This window comes from Cryptotermes secundus, unplaced genomic scaffold (assembly GCF_002891405.2).
Source record: "Cryptotermes secundus unplaced genomic scaffold, Csec_1.0 scaffold1702, whole genome shotgun sequence".
NCBI classification, from domain to species: domain Eukaryota; kingdom Metazoa; phylum Arthropoda; class Insecta; order Blattodea; family Kalotermitidae; genus Cryptotermes; species Cryptotermes secundus.
The window spans coordinates 230553-249859 of record NW_019727429.1 but is presented as its reverse complement, the minus strand read 5'-3'; the positions used below and the strand labels follow the sequence as shown (position 1 = coordinate 249859).

General features: G+C 37.3%; 1 protein-coding gene across 1 annotated transcript in view; it reads left to right on the top strand.

Annotated features, from left to right (window-relative positions):
- LOC111864810 (transforming growth factor-beta-induced protein ig-h3) overlaps positions 1–19307 on the top strand; it is a gene marked incomplete at its 5' end in the record, with an annotated part of 35782 nt that overhangs the window by 15261 nt on the left and 1214 nt on the right. Inside the window, 11 exons of the mRNA XM_023852341.1 lie at positions 1530–1694; positions 3289–3383; positions 3889–4055; positions 5102–5242; positions 7149–7365; positions 7539–7676; positions 9608–9823; positions 10984–11294; positions 14147–14332; positions 16951–17107; positions 18637–18818. Of these exons, the coding sequence (XP_023708109.1) occupies positions 1530–1694; positions 3289–3383; positions 3889–4055; positions 5102–5242; positions 7149–7365; positions 7539–7676; positions 9608–9823; positions 10984–11294; positions 14147–14332; positions 16951–17107; positions 18637–18818 (1975 nt within the window). The remainder of the gene's footprint in view (positions 1–1529; positions 1695–3288; positions 3384–3888; positions 4056–5101; positions 5243–7148; positions 7366–7538; positions 7677–9607; positions 9824–10983; positions 11295–14146; positions 14333–16950; positions 17108–18636; positions 18819–19307) is intronic.

Below are 19307 nucleotides of genomic sequence, written 5' to 3'. Positions count from 1 at the left end.
GACAATAAGAATTAGATTGATGATGATGATGTAAGGAATTTTAAGGAAGCTGTCTCCGCTGAATGTGATAAAGGCCAGCCGTGACCCATCAGTAAATATCCCAGAATTCGTTCGTAATTTTTATTTTTGTGTATTACAAAAACGTTCGTGAAATCTAAGAAGCTAAGGCAGCGTCTACGCGAACGCACAAAATGCGTCCGTTGTAACGAACGTCGTGACGTCCGTTGTAGAAATAAACAAGAGAGGCGAATTAGGCGCGCTGTCTTGGATTTCACCAGCATTATCCGAGACTCCGTCATGCAACACAGCCCTTCACTCGCACTGCTAAATGAAGATGTATGGGGCAGTGGACGTAGATCTCCACGCATTCTTAATATCGGTTCCGGTTGAATGTCAGTAGAAAGCTGCACTCTCCGCCTGCCTTACTCTTACAAAAATAGCCCCTCCAGTATCATCAGACAATGATCTTTGACCCTGTCAGGAATCGTACTCCTAGCTAGTCGCGTTAACTAAAATTATTCTGGCTAGTTTTGCAGCGTGGCGTATTTTAATCAGGAAGTGACAAAACTTCCCTCTCTAGGCGCACAGTCCATGTCATGCCATGTGGCGCAGTTCAGATATTTGGGAACGACGATAAATCAAAACCTTATTCAGGAGGAAATTAAGAGGAGATTGAACTTGGATAATGCTTGCTACCATTTAGTCCAGAACCTTTTGTCTTCTTGTCTGCTGTCCAAAGACAGATATTAGAATATGCAAAACTATAATTCTGCCTGTGGTTTTGTATGGGTGTGAAACTTGGTCTCTGACTTTAAGGGAGTAACATAGACTGAGGGTGTTTGAGAACAGGGTGTTGAGGAGAATATTTGGACCGAAGGGAGATGAAGTGACAGGAGGTTGGAGAAAACTGCATAATGAGGAGCTTCATAGTTTCTACTCTTCTCCAAGTATAATTAGAATGATCAAGTCAAGGAGGATGAGATGGGCAGGGCATATAGCACGAATGGGGGAGAAGAGGAATACATATAGGATATTGGTGGGAAAGCCAGGTGGAAAGAGACCACTGGGAAGACCAAGGTGTAGGGTGGGTTGACAATATTAAAATGGATCTTAGAGAGATAGGATGTGATGGCATGGATTGGATTGATCTCACTCAGTATAGGGACCAGTGGAGGGCTCTTGTGAACACGATAAGGAACCTTTGGGTTCCATAAAATGCTGGGAAGCTCATGAGTAGCTGCACAATTGGTGACTTCTCAAGAAGGGCTCGGCTCCATGAGTGAGTGGGTGAGGGAGTAATAAGATTTTGCATAAAAGTTCAATAGCTAAAATTCTGATCATTGTGTTATTTTTAAAAATAATGTAGATCATGGATTTTGACAATTTTTTTTCCTCAATTTTTTTTTTTGCTTCTTTTCAACCTTCCCCCACATTCGCGTGGCACACCTGCGGACCCCTCGCTTGCTGCTTTAGTCAGTAATGATCTTGACTGTCCCATTTACTAATCTGCATTGGCTTTTTATCTCCAGGCCTAATGTGTGTGTGGAACGTGAGGAGATAGATGAAAGCCAACATCACAACCGCACAGGAGAAACTTCGAATACAGATAGTGATGAAGAAGAAGGAGGTGTTTTTGGATCTTTCCAATTCTCCAGTTGCCAACAGACAGACATAAAGTATACCTGTACCACCAAGTAAGTATCAGGAGTACAGCTTAGTAAGCAGTTTTATCATCAAGATTTTGGGCATAAGGAAAATCATTTGGTATATGAGGACACATTTGCTTTTGTGCTCTACACTTTTTATATTTTATGCAGAAAGTATATCACTGTTATTAGAAATAATAGAGTACTCTGTCCTGCATAGATTTTTCTATCTACTAAAAATAAAGAAAAATTTGTAAAATATTAAATCATATAAAGTAAGTACCAGGATTCATTTTGATATAGATCTTGGCCAGGATAGAGCTGAATTCACTGTGTGCTGCCTTGAGTGATCTTTCTGTAATCACTGACATCATTTTTATCATTCACAGAATTGTTATTTCTGTTTTATTTACCAATAATCTCTGATGCTTCTTTATTAACACATTTTGCTGCTAATGCAATTTAAGTTGAATACAGCCCTCAAGTGTCAGCTTCATATATAACATTCATTAGACAATGTTTCTTGTGACAGAAATGGATTCATTTTGACACTCTTTAACACTGTCTCTAGTTTGTGAGGTATGTTTATCATCTGTTAACATTCATGTTAGCTTAATCTGAAGTCATTGGTTGATGCTGTACTGCCCCCCCCCCTCAATTTTTGGGGTAGTAATGGTAGCAGTGATTAAGATTATAGCAGGAATTCTTTTAATATTTTTCAGTTCCAGTCTATTTAACCAAGTAAATTACCTCAGAAGTCTACAGATATGCATATTGATGTTCATTTTGTAAGGTTTAAAAGTTCTTAGTGGGACCACAGAAAAGCTCTAGAGATTTAATTTGCCTTAAATATTAAAAATGTGTCCTGTAATCATCGTTACCAAGAATTTGGGGGTTCATTTACTAAATTAATTAAATTAAATTTTCCAAATGTATATGTGAGTATGAGAAGTAATGCTGCTCATTATCTGTGACTCTCACATCTGAGCCACTGCTGTGAAATATTGGTTCATGAACGTACAGGTTAGTACAATTTCTATGAATTCAAGAAAGAAGTGTTTGGCTTCTCATGGGCACATTTTGAATCAGGTAAATTTATTTTTGGGAAAAGCTAACTTAAAAAAGTACAAAGTCATGTCATAATTGACAACACTTGCTTTGGAAACAAAGTCATGCTGCTTTGCAAAAATATATAGTATTTGGGTGAGAGACATTCAGGTCTTGAGTCTGTTGCAATGTACAGAGCCAGAAGTTTACTTTAGTCTAGAAGTTAAGCAACAGAAGAGTACATTTTGATGTATGGTCAGTTAAATTGCCGATGTCCCATGCCAGCCCAGTAATTCTTGGTTTTGAGTCCCATTGGAATACATGAACAAGATTTATGTTCTGTCATAGACATGTATATGCTTAGAAGTGGGACCTCCTATGCAGTGAGGGGGGAAGGGGGGATTCTGACTACTACTGGTCTCACTGCTGCTACTGGGGTGACTTGAGTGGGCACTCTCACTAACTGGCCCTCTCTTCCACACACACACACACACACACACACACACACACACTCACACACTCTCTCTCTCTCTATTTTCTACTGTCATCCATCCTTTGATGTAAGGTCATGAAACTTTTATGTTTTACTGCACAGGATTCGTAACCATGGAATCCGCAAGACTTTCATTGTGAAGTATCAGTGCTGCCATGGCTTTAAGCGAGTTGAAGGAAAACCAGGCTGTACAGAGGGTAATAAAAATTAAAATTTGTTATACTCTTAACCTCTTGTTGTTAAGAAACTGTATATTTGTAACCCACTACTATGGTAATTTAGCCACAAAAACAGTTCAGTAGACAGCAAATATTTCTAAACACTCCAGTCAAAACTTGGACTTTGTCCACTGTCTGATTTTCTAAAAACCACCAATTGCCCCACAATCACCCTCACCTATCATCTTGGGCTGGTACAATAGGCCAGAAGTGGTCGCAGTGCAAGGGACTTAGTCCCATCCCACTAGCAATAAAAAAAATAATACTTCTGAAAATGAAAGTACTTTATCCTTGTTATTCGTAATGTACTAATAGCTTCTACAAATTCTTACTTCAAGAAATTGAAATCCCATTTAATTGTCAGTTTTTTGTTTTCAGTGTTTTAAATTCACATCTGAAGAGAACCGTGAGACATGTAAATAATTAAATCGGGTGTATATTGATGGCAATATTATTATAAAAAGGTTCATTACTTGTCTTGCAGTCCATCTGAAGAGCCTGCTGGAAACAGCAGCTGATGTAGGAGGAAAGGATTTTGTCCAGTTAGTCCGCACTTCCGGTCTGGAAGAAAAGACAACTGCCAGCAATTTGACACTCTTTGTTCCATCAGATGATGCTGTTCGTGACTTTACCGATAATTTGCAGGAAGCAGTAAGTATATTGTTCATTATAGAGACTCCACATCAATATAAGACAGACCATGATATTTTTCTGAGTTCTTGCATGTTACTTTCTTTATGTAGGTTCTTATTCAGGAAAACATGTGATGTATGCATTTTTATTTGGAATGATTTTTCAGTTCTAAGGTTCTTTTTATGGTTTTATGAACAAAATAGACTTTACCTACTCTCTCTTCATCCATAACTGTTTGTAACTGGACTGTGATTGAGATTAGCTCTTTCTAAGGGGCCCAACTGAGTAGGTGTCTTCCTTTCTCACCTGAAGATGGAAACAGATCCAGTTTCTGAAACATCATGTCCTGTTTTTCCTAAAATTCTGGACGATGGGAAAAGTCCAAAACCCCAGTAATTCTGTGTTATCCACCATTGTCAGAACCCTTTAGAATCTAAAAGAAAGTAAGACAGGTTAGATTGTTTTCCTTCCATAGTAATCTTAACATATTTGAAGAGTGCGTAAGAATTCATTACAGACATCTTTTCAACAATATTATTAACCTCACAGTTGTAACTACTATGTTGAACTGAAAAGATGAACAATACTATGAAATTTTCATTTCATGCATCCTGTTCAATAATATGTAGTTTAGAAAAATTACTATATGATTTAAGTAATGTTGCTTGATAACAGGGTATAGGATGCAACTTAATTGAGGATAGGCTTATGTAAAAACGGTGCATATGGTATATTTGCACACCTTACTTTCTGTAATCCTACTTGTAATGAGTCTTGGAAAATGCTTAAAACATTTGAAGATCTAAAATTTTTAATGGAAATGGACACTATTACTGCCCTGTGCAGACACAGATTTTGTGCAGAATGCAAGACAGGAATTCTGCTGTAATAAGAATTAGGTTAATATGTGTGAATGAAGGAATGAAATAATATATATATATATATATGCAGATAGTAACCACTCATTCAGTTCTGCAATGAAAATAACCATGCACTATTTAATGGAAGTTCAACTTATCTGGTTTTGAAATTTTATGAGCATATCACATTTAAATATGTTCCAGAATCAGGTAGAATTCTATGTTCCCCCTGCATCCGCACGCAGGCGACGTGAAGCTGGTATGGAGGGTACCAGTATGCGGGACATTGTTCTGGGCCACATGGTTCCGGGTCTCTATGACATGAGTGAGCTTGTAAATGAACAGGTACATACAGATATTAATTTATGAATTGTATGAGAATTAATACATTTTTCAGGAACCACTCGTGTTTCTTGCGCAGACATACATTCATATCTACGCTATTATATAGTAGTGGATTCACTTTCATGGAATGTTTGACCGTTCTTTGCACACACATGCCCAACAGAAAAGTAGTTAGTGTTGATTTGGTTATAATTACATTGCTAGAAAATTTCTGCCACACACAATTTAAAATTTATTGGTGAAATTAATATAAATGGTGTAAACATATTTTAAAATTTAGATTAGGTAAATGCCAGTGCTATACTGTTTGGCTGTATTCAGACATCTGCATATGAGGTGCAACCCAAAAGTTTACAGGCTGATTTCTTTTATTCAGGCTATATGGCAGTGTGAGAAATTTGCAACTGTGACAAGCATTTCCATGAGTAGTAAAGATAGGTATCATGGTGTACATTGTAAAGATGAGAGACAAGAGTTTTTGGAAAAGAATTTATCATAAAATTTGTGTGAAAATGTTATGAACTTGTGTATTGTTATATGATATGTTATAAGTGACATATGGTGATAAGGTCACACCTGATTTTTGAATGTTTTGAGATGTTTAAAGATAGTAGAGAAGCATGAAAATTGATGAAGAAGTGAGTGACCAGATGTGCCAGATGAAAATGTTTAGACAGTGAAAGTACTACTTTTATGGGCTTAGGAACTGTCAAGTAATGGTGTAATATTCTAATGTGTCAAAATAAATGGCACTGGATGAAAACATTTTAATGGCCTGCTTAAATATGAAGGTTTGTATAAAAAAATATTCCAAAAAATAAAGATCGTATCAGGCTCACCATCACTGTTAATGAAACTCAAATTCTTTGCTATGACCTATAGACCATGTGTTCTCAATGGAAATCTAGATTTGTATAAAATTTGAAGCTTTCACAGCTAATAAATATTCTAAAATCTTCTTGAGTTATCAGTTGTATCAGTGTTAAAATATCAACTTCAAATTTGTGGTTATTTGAGAAGATTTTAGTATATCTCCTAGTTCACTGAGACCTGAAGAGGCACATACATTTTACCCAAGTCAGTCGGTATAACAATTTTCATGTGTTTTTCTGACTTCCAAGGAACTGTTTAAACACAGTTTGTTTTGAATGCTAGATGAAGAAGTAGGTGCTATATTTGTACGTTCTTTGGCATCTGAAATATGTAATTTATTGGAAAGGGCCAAATGTTTGACTAGATTGGTGAATTCTTCACCATTGAAATGCTCCAATGCATTATGCTATATGAATAAAGGAGTTTGGCCAAGTTTCGTAAGCATCAGCAACATGCACCAACAGCTTCTGTGTACTTCTCAAACTAAAGTTCAGATTTTTTGTTATGACTCAGTTGAAAAAAGCAAAAAGCTTACAAAATGTGGGCACCCAGTAGGATTTTAGAAGGTATAAGAAACTTTTTCATGCTATAGCAGTACTACTGGTTCGATTGTATAGATGTTAAAAAAAATTGTTTTACCTCTTTTTTTCTTTTATATTTGTTCAGGAATATTTGGTTTGCACCTCATATAATTCCAGATTTTCACTTGAAATCTTCTTTTCCAAACATAGTTCTGGAACAAAAAACTAAAATTAAGATAGATGACTCTTGGGCCAGGGATATTTGAGTTATCATTATTTTATGGTAAACATGTATTTTGTTCACAGTTTCTTAAAGTGCAGCTTTGATTGGTGCTGCTATCTTTGCAAGATATTCAGAACTATGCCATCAGTATTAATTTGAAATTTAAGATGTATCTGCCTTTAAATTGTGTACTGCATCACTTTTTCACTTCATTGAACAGTATTTAATAGTCTGCTCCAAGGGGTTAGATTTTAGGGACCAGTGTTTTGATGGACATTATTCCCTTTAGGTTCTTTACAGTGACAATGCAAACAGCTCTGTAAGAGTGAACTTATACGCTGTTCCTGGTGAGAGACTGATGACAGCAAATTGTGCAAGACTCACATCTATCAACAACTATGCAGAAAATGGTGTTGTGCATGTTGTGGACCGAATGATCCGTCCCGTCACTAAAACACTTGCTGAGCTTCTTGCACAGGATAGCCAGTTCTCTATACTGAGATCCTGTAAGTTACTTTAACTCTGCTGCCTTCAGTAACAGCTGTGGTCAGTACTGTTCTTTTACTAAACATATTTGTGAAATTAAAATTGTTTATGAGACCTCAAGTGTCACAAGTTTTTTAGTAGTTTGCATTATCAAAAATATGCACTTCCATTGATGTACATCTTCCTTTTGCAGTGCTCTCAAAAACTGATCTGCTTCAGACATTGAAGGAACCTGGTCACCTGACCATTTTTGCTCCAACAGACTCTGCATTTGAGAAGCTGGATCCAACAGTACAGTCTCGATTACTACAAGGCGAGGCATGCGTTGGAAGTAAGTCCTTTATTTAGACACATATCTTGAAAAAATTACAGGAAGAATGAGACTGTGTGATCTTACATTATTACATGAAAGATATTTTAAACTGTGTGGATGCGGAATATGTTTATTCCTTTGATTATCAGGTTTCCAAGAAATAGTCCATATTATGAACAGACATTTTGGATTCTCTTCCCAGTATCATCATGGAAGCACTATTCTGATAAACTATCCTTGATATTTTCTCCTAGTTTTACAGTTTATTTCTTTAATAGTGGAAATCTCTTGTGTCTGGTAACACTGTTATGTGGTATATGATGAGCTGGGATATAATTACATGATTTTCTTGTCAGTAACTGCCATGTTGAAGTTGAGGCAGAAAAAACCTATACAACTTATTGTGAGTAGCCAAAACTATACAAATAATGTCAACACTTTCTTATGGACAAAGTGAAATGTTACTGATATGAATATATTTCCTAGAGTCAGCACAACATGCAGTTTTATTGCTCATTCAGTGTGTTACAAATTTTGATGTAAATGTGGCAGCATCAGCCCTGACAACTGAATATAAGGGTCTGATGCTGCACTTGTGTTCATAACATGTAACCCATTAAAAGAGCAATAAGTTATATGTTGTGTTGACTGTAAAAAATATACTCCTATCAATAATAATTACAACAAGATACAACCATAGAGAGTGAAACATTAAATCTGTGCTTTTTATTGTATATATGTATATCTAGTAAAATGTCCATATAATGAAATTCAGGAAATGAAAATCTTTTTCATTCTATTCTATGTAAGCTCTTTTTGTAGATGTTGTAGGTGAGTTGTGTGCTTATGTAGCAGGAAACTACAGTCTTAAACTGATAGGTATAAATGTGATCTTATAAGCATTTACAGTTTCTTTCATCTTGCTTCTAATGAGGCTTGTAATATCAATCTTTTGCACTTGAACCTAAACAGTGTCAGGTATTGGCCTCATAGGATTATAATATAGTGTAACGTGTTTGGACACTGATCCCACTTCTGACACCAATGTAACGTGTTTACGTTACTGAAGATGCCGTAGAGATGGTTAATTGGTTTATTTAACAATCTTCAAATAACGGCTACAATTAATGATAACAATGTTACGGGTTTCCGCTCTTTACAAACCCTAGAACGAAATCTCTTTTAACACTCTCTTCAAGAGTCTTCACGTACTAATAATGCAGGAGCTATACAAGTCTCCCTGAATTACACTCTCCAGATATGACTGGTGATCACTGGTTATCGCACATGTGGCTGTAGCTCGTAACTTGCGAACTGAGAAGTCGTTGATAACGCACTCGGCGACTGTCACAGTACAATTCGGAAATGTCTTCAGTACAACTGAAGTCGCCGACTGCTACAGTAGAACTGACTGTGAATAGCCTTCGCTGCTCCCTATGTAGCCTCGATCGGACAATACGGCCACGTAATAGGCACCCTTGTTGCCTGGTGCTGTGTTGCTAGCAACGCAAGCGGTAGTAACCGCTGTTACTACCGTAACAATCCGGTTGCGTCACCGTTACGTTACCGTGCGGAGGAGGGGGAGGGGAGCGCTGACTCACCCGCCGCGTCACTGCTGGTGGGGGGGGGGTTCTCCTTTGCACAACATGTCACAATAGGAATAAAATGCATCAAACTGACAGTGTGTTTTGCCAAGACTATAACTTTTTTCCAGATTGAGGATAAAAGTATTGTACTTGCTGGTGTCACCTTTGACAATTAATTTCTGAGGCTCATAGTTTGAAACCTCCCATTTTTGGGGGGTACATCCAAGAGATAGTATAGTAAAATGTGGCATAACTTTACTGGAATGTTATATTGTTGTGACTCATGATGTATAAATGTGTGGTACCCCCATATCAAAATGTTTCTCTTTCAATGGTTTGTTGAGTGCAACTACTCATTTCTAGATGTTCTTCGACATCACCTGGTAAAACATTCTGTGTGTTCTGCTGCAATTTCGAGTCGCCTGATGACCATCAATATGGATGGTGATACTTTGACTCTAGAAAGAAGACCAGATGATGGAAAATTGTTTGTCTCTGGAGTACAGATTGTTGCCAAAGATGTAGTTGGAACTAATGGAATTATCCATGTTATTGATGATATCATTATGCCAGACTCTGGTAAGTACAGGAACGGTACACCCTGAATTCTGTTCCCAGCTTTGGGAAAATGTTAGAATCATTAAGAAGTTTTGTGGTTAGACTTTCTTTTTACAGACACAGACTCCAAAATGACAAGGGATTTCTTAAATCTGTGATTGTAAATTTTATTTAATCGTGCCTTGAAATACCATGTTCCTATTGTCTGGACAGTTCAGAATCACTTGTTAAAGATAAATGCTTCATTTATACAATTACTTTAATATGCTAAGATTGTAGGACATAATAATATTAATTATACTAATACCAGGTGGGACTTCAAATATTTTTGGGAACATAATTCGAATGGCAATGAACCCACATTATTGCAGGTAATGTAATACATTTTTATGTATATGCAAACATAAATAAGTAAATATAAGTAGCAGCGTCCTCTAGTATCATGCTGGTGATATATCTTTTTATCAGAGTGGAGTATAGAACATCTTTACATATCCTAGGAGTTGATTCGTACATAAATAATCCTGTACTGAACAGAATACGCAGTATATCTGTCTGTCATTCATTCATCCATCCATACTGTCAGCAAAAAATTCAGTAAACTGAAGTGAAGTGAAGTGTGTTAAGAATGGGAAGGTTATGTAAGTGTAGTAAAGCGAAATGAAGGGAAAATGAGAACATAACATTATGTATTCATTACCATTAGTTTATTATATAGTATGTTTCACTTCTCTACTAATGTTTGTGTGCTGTTTTTTTTTAACATGTTATGTGTATTATTTGTCTGTTGTCTTCTTGTGGTAATGTGTGTTATTTGTCTGTTTTATTGTAGTACCACTGCCACTATGTGAAAACCCATTTGCAATTAAATAATTATAATAAAAATAATCATTAGCAGGCAAGGACTGAGATTTCTGGATGAAATAATATGTTTAAGAATCAAAGTGGCAAAACTAAACTTGATATTTTTTGTAGCTCTCATTAGTTCCTTGAAGCAATTGAATGTATGATGGTACCATACCTTAAGAATACTTCTGAAGCCATATGTGATTAATTCCATCATTTTAAAAGAAGATCCAAAACTAATGTGTCACAGTCTCATGAACTATTCAGTATTTTTAAAAAAAGGACTGATGTTCACTTAGGTCTAGCATTGTTTGATTAAAGTGAATAATTTTCAGCTCGGCCAGTCACTGGAGTGTTGTCCAGTCACAACCTGACTACATTCTTGGCACTTCTGCGTGAGGCAGGATTGGCTGAATCCCTTGACTCAATGAAAAATGTTACATTGTTTGCCCCAACCGACGAAGCCCTAGCAAGACCTGAATCAGCAGCTGAATTGGAGAAGCTCAGGGCTGACAAAGATAAGCTTCGTGACCTGCTGCTCTACCACACAACAGGACCTGAGGTGCAGTCATGTGACTTCTCAAATGATAAGGAACTCAAGAGTAGCCTTGCTGATAAGTCTATTCGAATCAATCTGTACGCCACTGTAAGTATGAGGCATGTTTAAATTTAACTCTTTTGATGCATATTATTTTCTTACAATTTTCCTACAGTAATGCAATTTGAAGGTAAATCAATTTAAAAAATGCAACAAAAATACCTTTTCCTAGCCTAGTGAATGAAGTCAAATGATGGAGTGAAAGGAGAGGACCACTTCCTGGTGTGAACTAAAGTCAGATAAGATAATGGATGCTTGTTTAACTTCAGCTGAATATCACAGCAGTAGGGTTAATGTACTGTTGTAGTCATGTGAACTATAGAAACGAAGATTGTACATATATATTTTTAACTGGACTTCATTGCAGACCAACAGTTTAATATGTGCAAGAAGTTGATTGTTGTTGTTGATTATACAGTAGAACTTGGTTATAACGTCATCAAAGGGACATAAAAATAGTGTCGTTATAAACGAATGTCGTAACCGAAATGGGCACTTCCACAGTAGCCTTATGTTAGTCACGTAAAAATCTACCAAAAACCGAGTTAAAATGTTGCATTTTTTAGTGAAATACGTAGTTAAGTACAGACTAACGTAACATTAACGCGGAATTGCCCAAATGTGTAATTTCACTGACAATACACAAAATATTTCATGAATCACTTTAACTTTCTCTTCAATGCTTAAAACCTTCCTTTTCATTGCCATGTTTTCGCTACTGCACTTCTCTGGGTTTAGGCAGGAACACTATAGGGTAAGTAGACAATGTGAGGTCCTGTTAGACGAGATTCTAGGAAAGGAATGCAGTTAACAACCTGCCACGTCCTCTTGCACTATTCACGCAGTCCCACCCCACACCCTTGTTTTCTCATGAAACCCACGTTCCTCTTGCTGCCCACGGTCGTATTCTTCCAGGACAGTCACGTCAGCAAGTAGAGAAAGTGAGGGTGGGCAGACACATCGAACTTTCCCACGATATCAGAGAAATTCAGGAATGAAAATGACGTTACATACGAGGTTGATGCATTTGTGCATGTCGTACTAAGCAAGGTATAAAACCAGTTGCTTTATGAGGAATTAGTTCGTGCCATTGAATATTTGACGCAATAGACAAGGTGTCGCAGAAACCGATGTTGCTATAACCAAGTTTTACTGTATTATCATCATCATTTTAATTGTCTGAATTGTGCTGATCATCAGAGCTACTTATGGAGCTGAGCTCTTCCTGAGAAGCCACAAATTGTGAAGCTACTCAAGAGCTTCCCAGCATCTTATAGAACCCAAAAGGTTCATTACTGTGTCCACAAGAGCCCTCCACTGGTCCCTATCCTGAGCCAAATTGATCCAATCCATGTCCTTTTCCTTTTGCTTAGGTCGTTTATCCTAAGAATCTATCCAGGTCTGAGGCTTCTTGTGATCTTTCATAACAAGCTTATTTTTTATGGTGAGGAGTTGTTAGCCTCGAGCCCCCCCCCCCACCTNGAGGACCACCCCTTGTCACCTCTCCACGACTGCTTATTCCATATATTCGCAGCTACGCTCCATATCTGGAGGCTGTCCCCTCCATCCACAACCTGAGGACACACCATGAACTGGTGACAAGGGGCAGGGCAGCAAAATTTAAGTATTGACATATTTACATTGACAGCATTCTGACAGGACTGGAAAAGTAAACAGTGTTCACTTAACAGGTGTGTTTGGTAAAAGGAATTATAATTGTAATAATTACCACCATGATGAATATATCCGTTATAATAAACAAACATTAATCTGACATGCAACTGTGCATTGTTTGGTCATGTACTAATTGGTAAAACGTCAAAACTATATACTCAACATATAAACAGTCAGCATTAAGGCTTTAATGTTCACTGTTATTATATATACTAAATGAAAATTCAATCAGTAAAAAAATGTTTTATTGTTAAATATATGCTTCAAAGTCATGTTGTAATATAGCAGAACAACACTAAACAAAAAAAAAAAAATCTGATTTTAATACAGTCTAAACTCAATCAAGACTTTCTTTTGTTTTTTCTTAATTGTGGTTGCATTCTAAAGGCTATAATTGATTGCTGAATTTCCAAGTTCAGAAACATATTCCTAATATCCATTTTTTTAAATTATTTTAAAACTGTATAGAGAAAATGTATTGGACAAAAAATGTGTATTTCATTCTTATTTATAACGTTTGTTAGAAACATTTTTCATGTCCAATAAATATTTAGTGAGATATGCATAAAAATGCACATGGGTCTTAATGAAAAAGTGGTTGTTACTCTTGTATAATCTAAATGAAAATTTACACAACTTGGTGAATTTTCATTAAATTTTCAAATATAAAATGTTATCAAAGCCTATCCTGCAATTCACAAGTTTCATATATGGACTGACTGCACAAACATAATACATATTCCACAGGGTTGCTAATGTTCCTACAGTGGCAGGAGCCTACCTTAGGACAGATACATACAGATTACTGCTTCAGCATGCTTCTGTCTGAAATACAAAGTGTCTGAGAGTTAATTTTGTGACAGATGAAGTCATACAGTCATTTTACATCTAATTTCTTAACAGTGCATGTATGAAAATTACCGAAATCTGCTTTAAAAATTCATATCGAAAGATGAACCCACAATATTTTGGAGTGTCCCATTCAGTTTTGTCTTCCAGTTCAGTTGCAATCCACTGTACTCCATTTTAGATTGTAATATGATGCTTATATTGTAATTTAGATTTATTTATATCTTTGCTTTGGATACATATAATAGGCACTGGCTTAATTAAAACAATGATATCACATTTTAATATTTTTATGCTTCAGAATATGGTGTTAGTAGTGGTACATGTAGGTTTGTGCATGTATTATTGTTAATTTTTACATATGTTTCATGTTACAGTTGCCATTTTTTACTGGTGCAATTACAAGGGCAACTGCACAATGTGCACGACTAATCAACTTTGACAATCGGGCATGTGGAGGAGTTGTTCATGAAATAGACAAGTTACTGGTACCACCTACTGGATCCATCCTGCAACTTATTGAAAAGGAAGATAACTATACTTTGCTCAGGAAAATCATTGAGGTAAGTATTGACATCCAATGGTATAATCAAAACTACAGAAAAATTCAGGATTTTAATATAATTTACCTTCCAGTATCAAGATTGTTATTCTTTCTGTGAAGATCTTAGTTACAATTTTAATGTAGAGGCATGTTTGTTATTTTATGTCCTGCAATAAACACATACATTTTAAAGACAAACACAAACTTTAGCTCAACATTGTATGGAGATTTTAGTACTAATTATACACTGCACTTTTGGAAAGAGAATCATAGTAATGATGACATTATCTGTGCAATCATTTCAGTGTTAGTGTTAGTGGCACTAAGGCAGTGTCTATTATGATTACTGTCTTCTGTATTTTCCCATAAATAGGAGTGTTTGCTGTCAAGTCATTTGTTGTTGCTTCAGTAGAATAAAAATTCAGATGTCAAGTTATTACATTTATTTGCCCCATTTAGATATAATGGTGAGAGAAAATTGTAAATCGGGACTTGAACCCGTGACCTTCCAGCTTGTAGCATAGTGCCTCAACCAACTATGCTACCGTGTGCCACTGTCCATTCCTGTTAGGGCGCTTAAACAATTTTAAGTATTGTGTTTAAAATGCTGTATCTAACACAATTTTTATGATAAACGGATGTAATTAACTTTGTTTGTGTCAGCAAAGAACACAGTGTCACATATTATAACATAAGATTTGCAAATTTTTATACAAAGGAATATACACTAATTTCAATTTTTTCTTTCAAGTTTGATGCGTACTGTAAAAATGGTTTCCCATTTCTTCGCAGAGTTGTTCTGCATTATGAAATCAGCCCTGCTTGTAACACTTGACATATTTTAGCAGTCCCTGGTGTCATAAAACAGATGGAAGCAATAAAATCATTTGGTCTCCTGCTAGCACTGCTTACACTCTTCAGATTTTTTAATCTTCTGACTAAAGGGCAGAAGAATGAAAGCATGGCTATTTAAGAAAAAGCTAGAGGGGTCCCTTCTTCAGTGTTAAGACCTTCCGTTATAGCTGCAAGAGATTATTGCCCTTTCTGTGGTTGTGAACAGACAGTTGCATCTTGGCTGAGATACAGAGTGCGATCTGTTTTCTGTGCGTTCATAGTGAAATCGGATACTGTAGTTTAATTTCAGCCTATTTATACATCAAGAAGATAACAACAAAATGGATATGGACATCAAATTTTACTATATATTTTAACATTAACCTGCAATAAAAGTATTGGCTCGTGGATGAGTTTGGGCATAACTCATACGTATACCCTTTTTTGTTGTTGTTCATTTAGGTATCATTTTAATTCCTCTATGAGATTGTCGATGTTCTAAAAGATAACCGCGTAAAACTGCAACAATTATATATATTAAATTGTATAAGTTGAATGTACAGAAAAGCTGTGAAGCTATGTGGAATGTTGATGTTCAAAAGTTGGCTGGCCCTGAAAAGGGCAGTTTGTTCCGCTGTGAGTGCACTGGCAGAATTTGCTCCTTTGTAGTAGACCAAGTCTTTATGGCTGTTCAGCTGGTTTGTCCAGCCGGTGATGTGGTGCTGCATGCGCTGGTAGGAACAGCTGCCTATGGTATGGGCTGGAGAGTTGCAGCAATTACGTTAGCTGCCTGGTCACAGTGCAAGGTTGCTGGAGAGTTGCAGCAATTACGTTAGCTGCCTGGTCACAGTGCGAGGTTGCTGGAGAGTTGCAGCAACTATGTTAGCTGTCTGGTCGCAGAGTGTGGTTGCTGGAGAGTTGCAGCAGCTACGTTAACTGTCTAGTAGCAGAGCGCAGTTGCTGGAGAGCTGCGGCAGCTATGTTAGCTGTCTGGTAGCAGCGAAGAGCTGATGACTGATCACTCTGAACTGAAGGTGATCATTGATGATTGCGAGTTTTGGGCTCCGCCTTTTATACCATGCTTGCTGGGCAGAGCTTAAACTTGCACTTGCGATTGTGAGTGGTGATTGACTAGTGCGTGCTATAATGTAAAGGTGGGCTGGACTGTGAGTGCTGTATAAATATGAGTGTTGGCAGCAATGTGATATTGACTAGGAGTTGAGTGCTGTCTGTTAGACCGGTGAAATGGCGTGTTCATATGTGGGATGTTCCCACACCTGTATTAGGGTTTTACTCAAGCCTGTCTAGTAATTACTACATATAAAAATAAATATTTAGAACTGTGCATGTGCTTCTACTAGTGGCGTGTGCACACGCTTCCACTAGCAGAGTTTAAATGCCTGACTGGCCAAATTGGGGTACTTTGGCCATGACGACCATACTCATCACTGGCCCTATCAGGGCACTTCGGATGTTAAAGATTAACCTTTATGAGCCGAAAGACACCATATGGGGACCTTTAAAGTAAAGCCGAGTGGCCGAATGACACTGTATGGTGACTCGCAGTCCACGCGTGCATACAGTGTTTTAAAATTTAATTTTAAGATAGAAATTCTTATCCTACTTACATCAAAACTGACTCACTTACATACAGTGCAGTTAAGTGTGTCTTCTGCACTTCATGTATTACAGAGCAGTTCATAAGGGTGATTTAAAGTAACTGGTCTAATTGTGTCAGGATGTAGTAAATTCAAATGGCACCGCTAAAGTTGCACAGTGCAATAATACAGTTGTTTGTTATAGGGAACTGAGCTGGAGGAAGATCTGAGTGGAGAGGGACCATTCACTTTCCTTGCTCCAACGGATGTGGCTTTCAATAAGCTTGATGAAGAGGATCTTAAAATTCTTACTGAGGACAAACGCTTTGCTGTAAAAGTTTTACGTCAGCATATTCTTCCAGGTAAGCCAACTTTGCCTGTAGCATGTTCTGTAAAGGCAAAATTCACTCTGTGCTCAATTAATTAAGAACCGCACCATGAAGACATATGGGGGAGTGGAGGTATAGCTCCACAGGTCTTGACCTCAGCGCTAGATGGATGTGAGTCGTCAACCTCACATCCCAGCTACTTTGCCCCATGGTAAGAGCCCCTGATACCTATTGGATAGGAAGCTGGGTGGTCCCCAAAGCTAGATTGGATGCTATAGAGTAGAGAAAAATCTTGTCCCTGCCAAGAATTGAATCCTGTCCATCCAGTATGTAACCCATTGCTTATTTGTATATCAACTGAGATATCCTGGCTCAATGTATTCTGCAAACTCTTCTCAATAATTTGTGCATTTGTGCCCTATCATGGTTCATATGTGTACTAGTGTATCTCCTTGCTGTTGTGGGGATGGAACATGAGCCACTTGCTTAAAAAACAAGCACTGTATCCTGATGCCACTGCAGAAAACTGTTTGAAGTTTCCAATTTTAATTACTTGGGATTCATTATTATTTTAACAATGTGCAACATTACCAGATTTCCCATTTTTCAGGAGAGTTTACCCAGAAAGGAAACTATGGTTACAGTTTCATCACATTATATTTACCCTATTTTAACTGGGAAAACTGTCCTCTCCAGCTTCAATGAAAATTTCCAGATGTGTTATGCTTGCACATGCGCATGTGTGAAAAGTCTGCCAATTAAATAAATGGATTGATTTTGTAATATAATGTCACATGTTGGATGTATGTCACGCGACAAATAACCTCACACCTTAATTGATATAGTGAATTTATTGAACACTCGCTCTCACAATCACACAATTTACAATCTCACAATTACTGCCATCAGCAGTATCACAAATACTTCTCCTGCTTTAGTCACTGCCATGCATTCGATACAACACGACTTGGTGACTCCTACAATTCAACTGACTGGTTAATCGTTACTCACTAGTAACTCACTCACCCGTAACTGGCTCAGTCCTCACTACTGAATAGTGTTCGCTGCTCCTTATTTAGCCTCGGCACGGACAAAACAGAAAACAGTTACTTGATAGGTACCGCTGTTGTGTGACGCCGTGTTTACAGGTTGCCTAGCAACACTGTCGAGAGTTGTTTACTGCTGTGTAGTAACTGTGGTATTACGTCACTGTGGGAAGTGCTGTTATGTCACCGTGGCGATGGTTGCCTGACACAGTTGCTCCTCTGTTACATCACCACGGGGGAAGGGGTGTTTACCGAGCGTTGCGCACTGATGGAAGGAGTGGGAGTATGTGACTTCACTTGCGAGACCACAGAGTTCACGTGACCCCTAATTCCTGTTGCGCCACCCGTGTCACAATATATAACAGGCTGAGAGAGAAAGTGTTAATATAATACAGGGTTTAGTATGATGCAGTGTTCTTCATTTAGTATGAAGACAGGAAGAATGCCGCTAGATTCCTTTGACACTGGAGTTACACATGAATAATGTTGAAATGTACATGAACATTGCTATTACAGAAGCCCTCTGCTGTGCTGGTGTGGGTGCCACCTCCTGGCCGTTTACCAATCGTGTTGAAACTCTCAGTGGAAAGTCTGTAGCTGTTCGGAGAGATCATGAGGGACGAGTCCACATTGGCAGCACCACAGTACATGATTGTGATATTCCAGCTACCAATGGCATTATTCATTCTGTTAACAGGGTATGTAATAACTGTTATTTTATACTTTGGCCTTTCACAGACTAATAAGTGCTCAAAGCAGAAGAGTGGGAGAAGCACAGAAAAAAAAAAGAATATTTTCAGCGGTTTTGTTTTCAGAGATATTTGTGAATAATGTTTTCTCCTGAATATATATTTCAAAACTTTAGAAGTATGTTATTACTTGTCTTTATACAAAATTTCACACTCTGAGTTCCAGTGATGCATTTATTTATCACTGCCAAACTAAAAGATAAATTAATATTTATGTACAACCCTTTTGTTGTTTCATATTACACAAAAGAATTACCTTAACAAAACTAGCATATTTTTTAAAGATGTGTTACTATAAATAATTTCAGGACCCTGCATGAATTGAGACTATTGTCATTTCATCACTACCTTTAAAAATGTGCCTTCTCCTCTTAAAGGAGTGAGTTTGACTTCCGTATAGGTAATACCTCTACATTACCTGATGTGGTTGTATTTGCA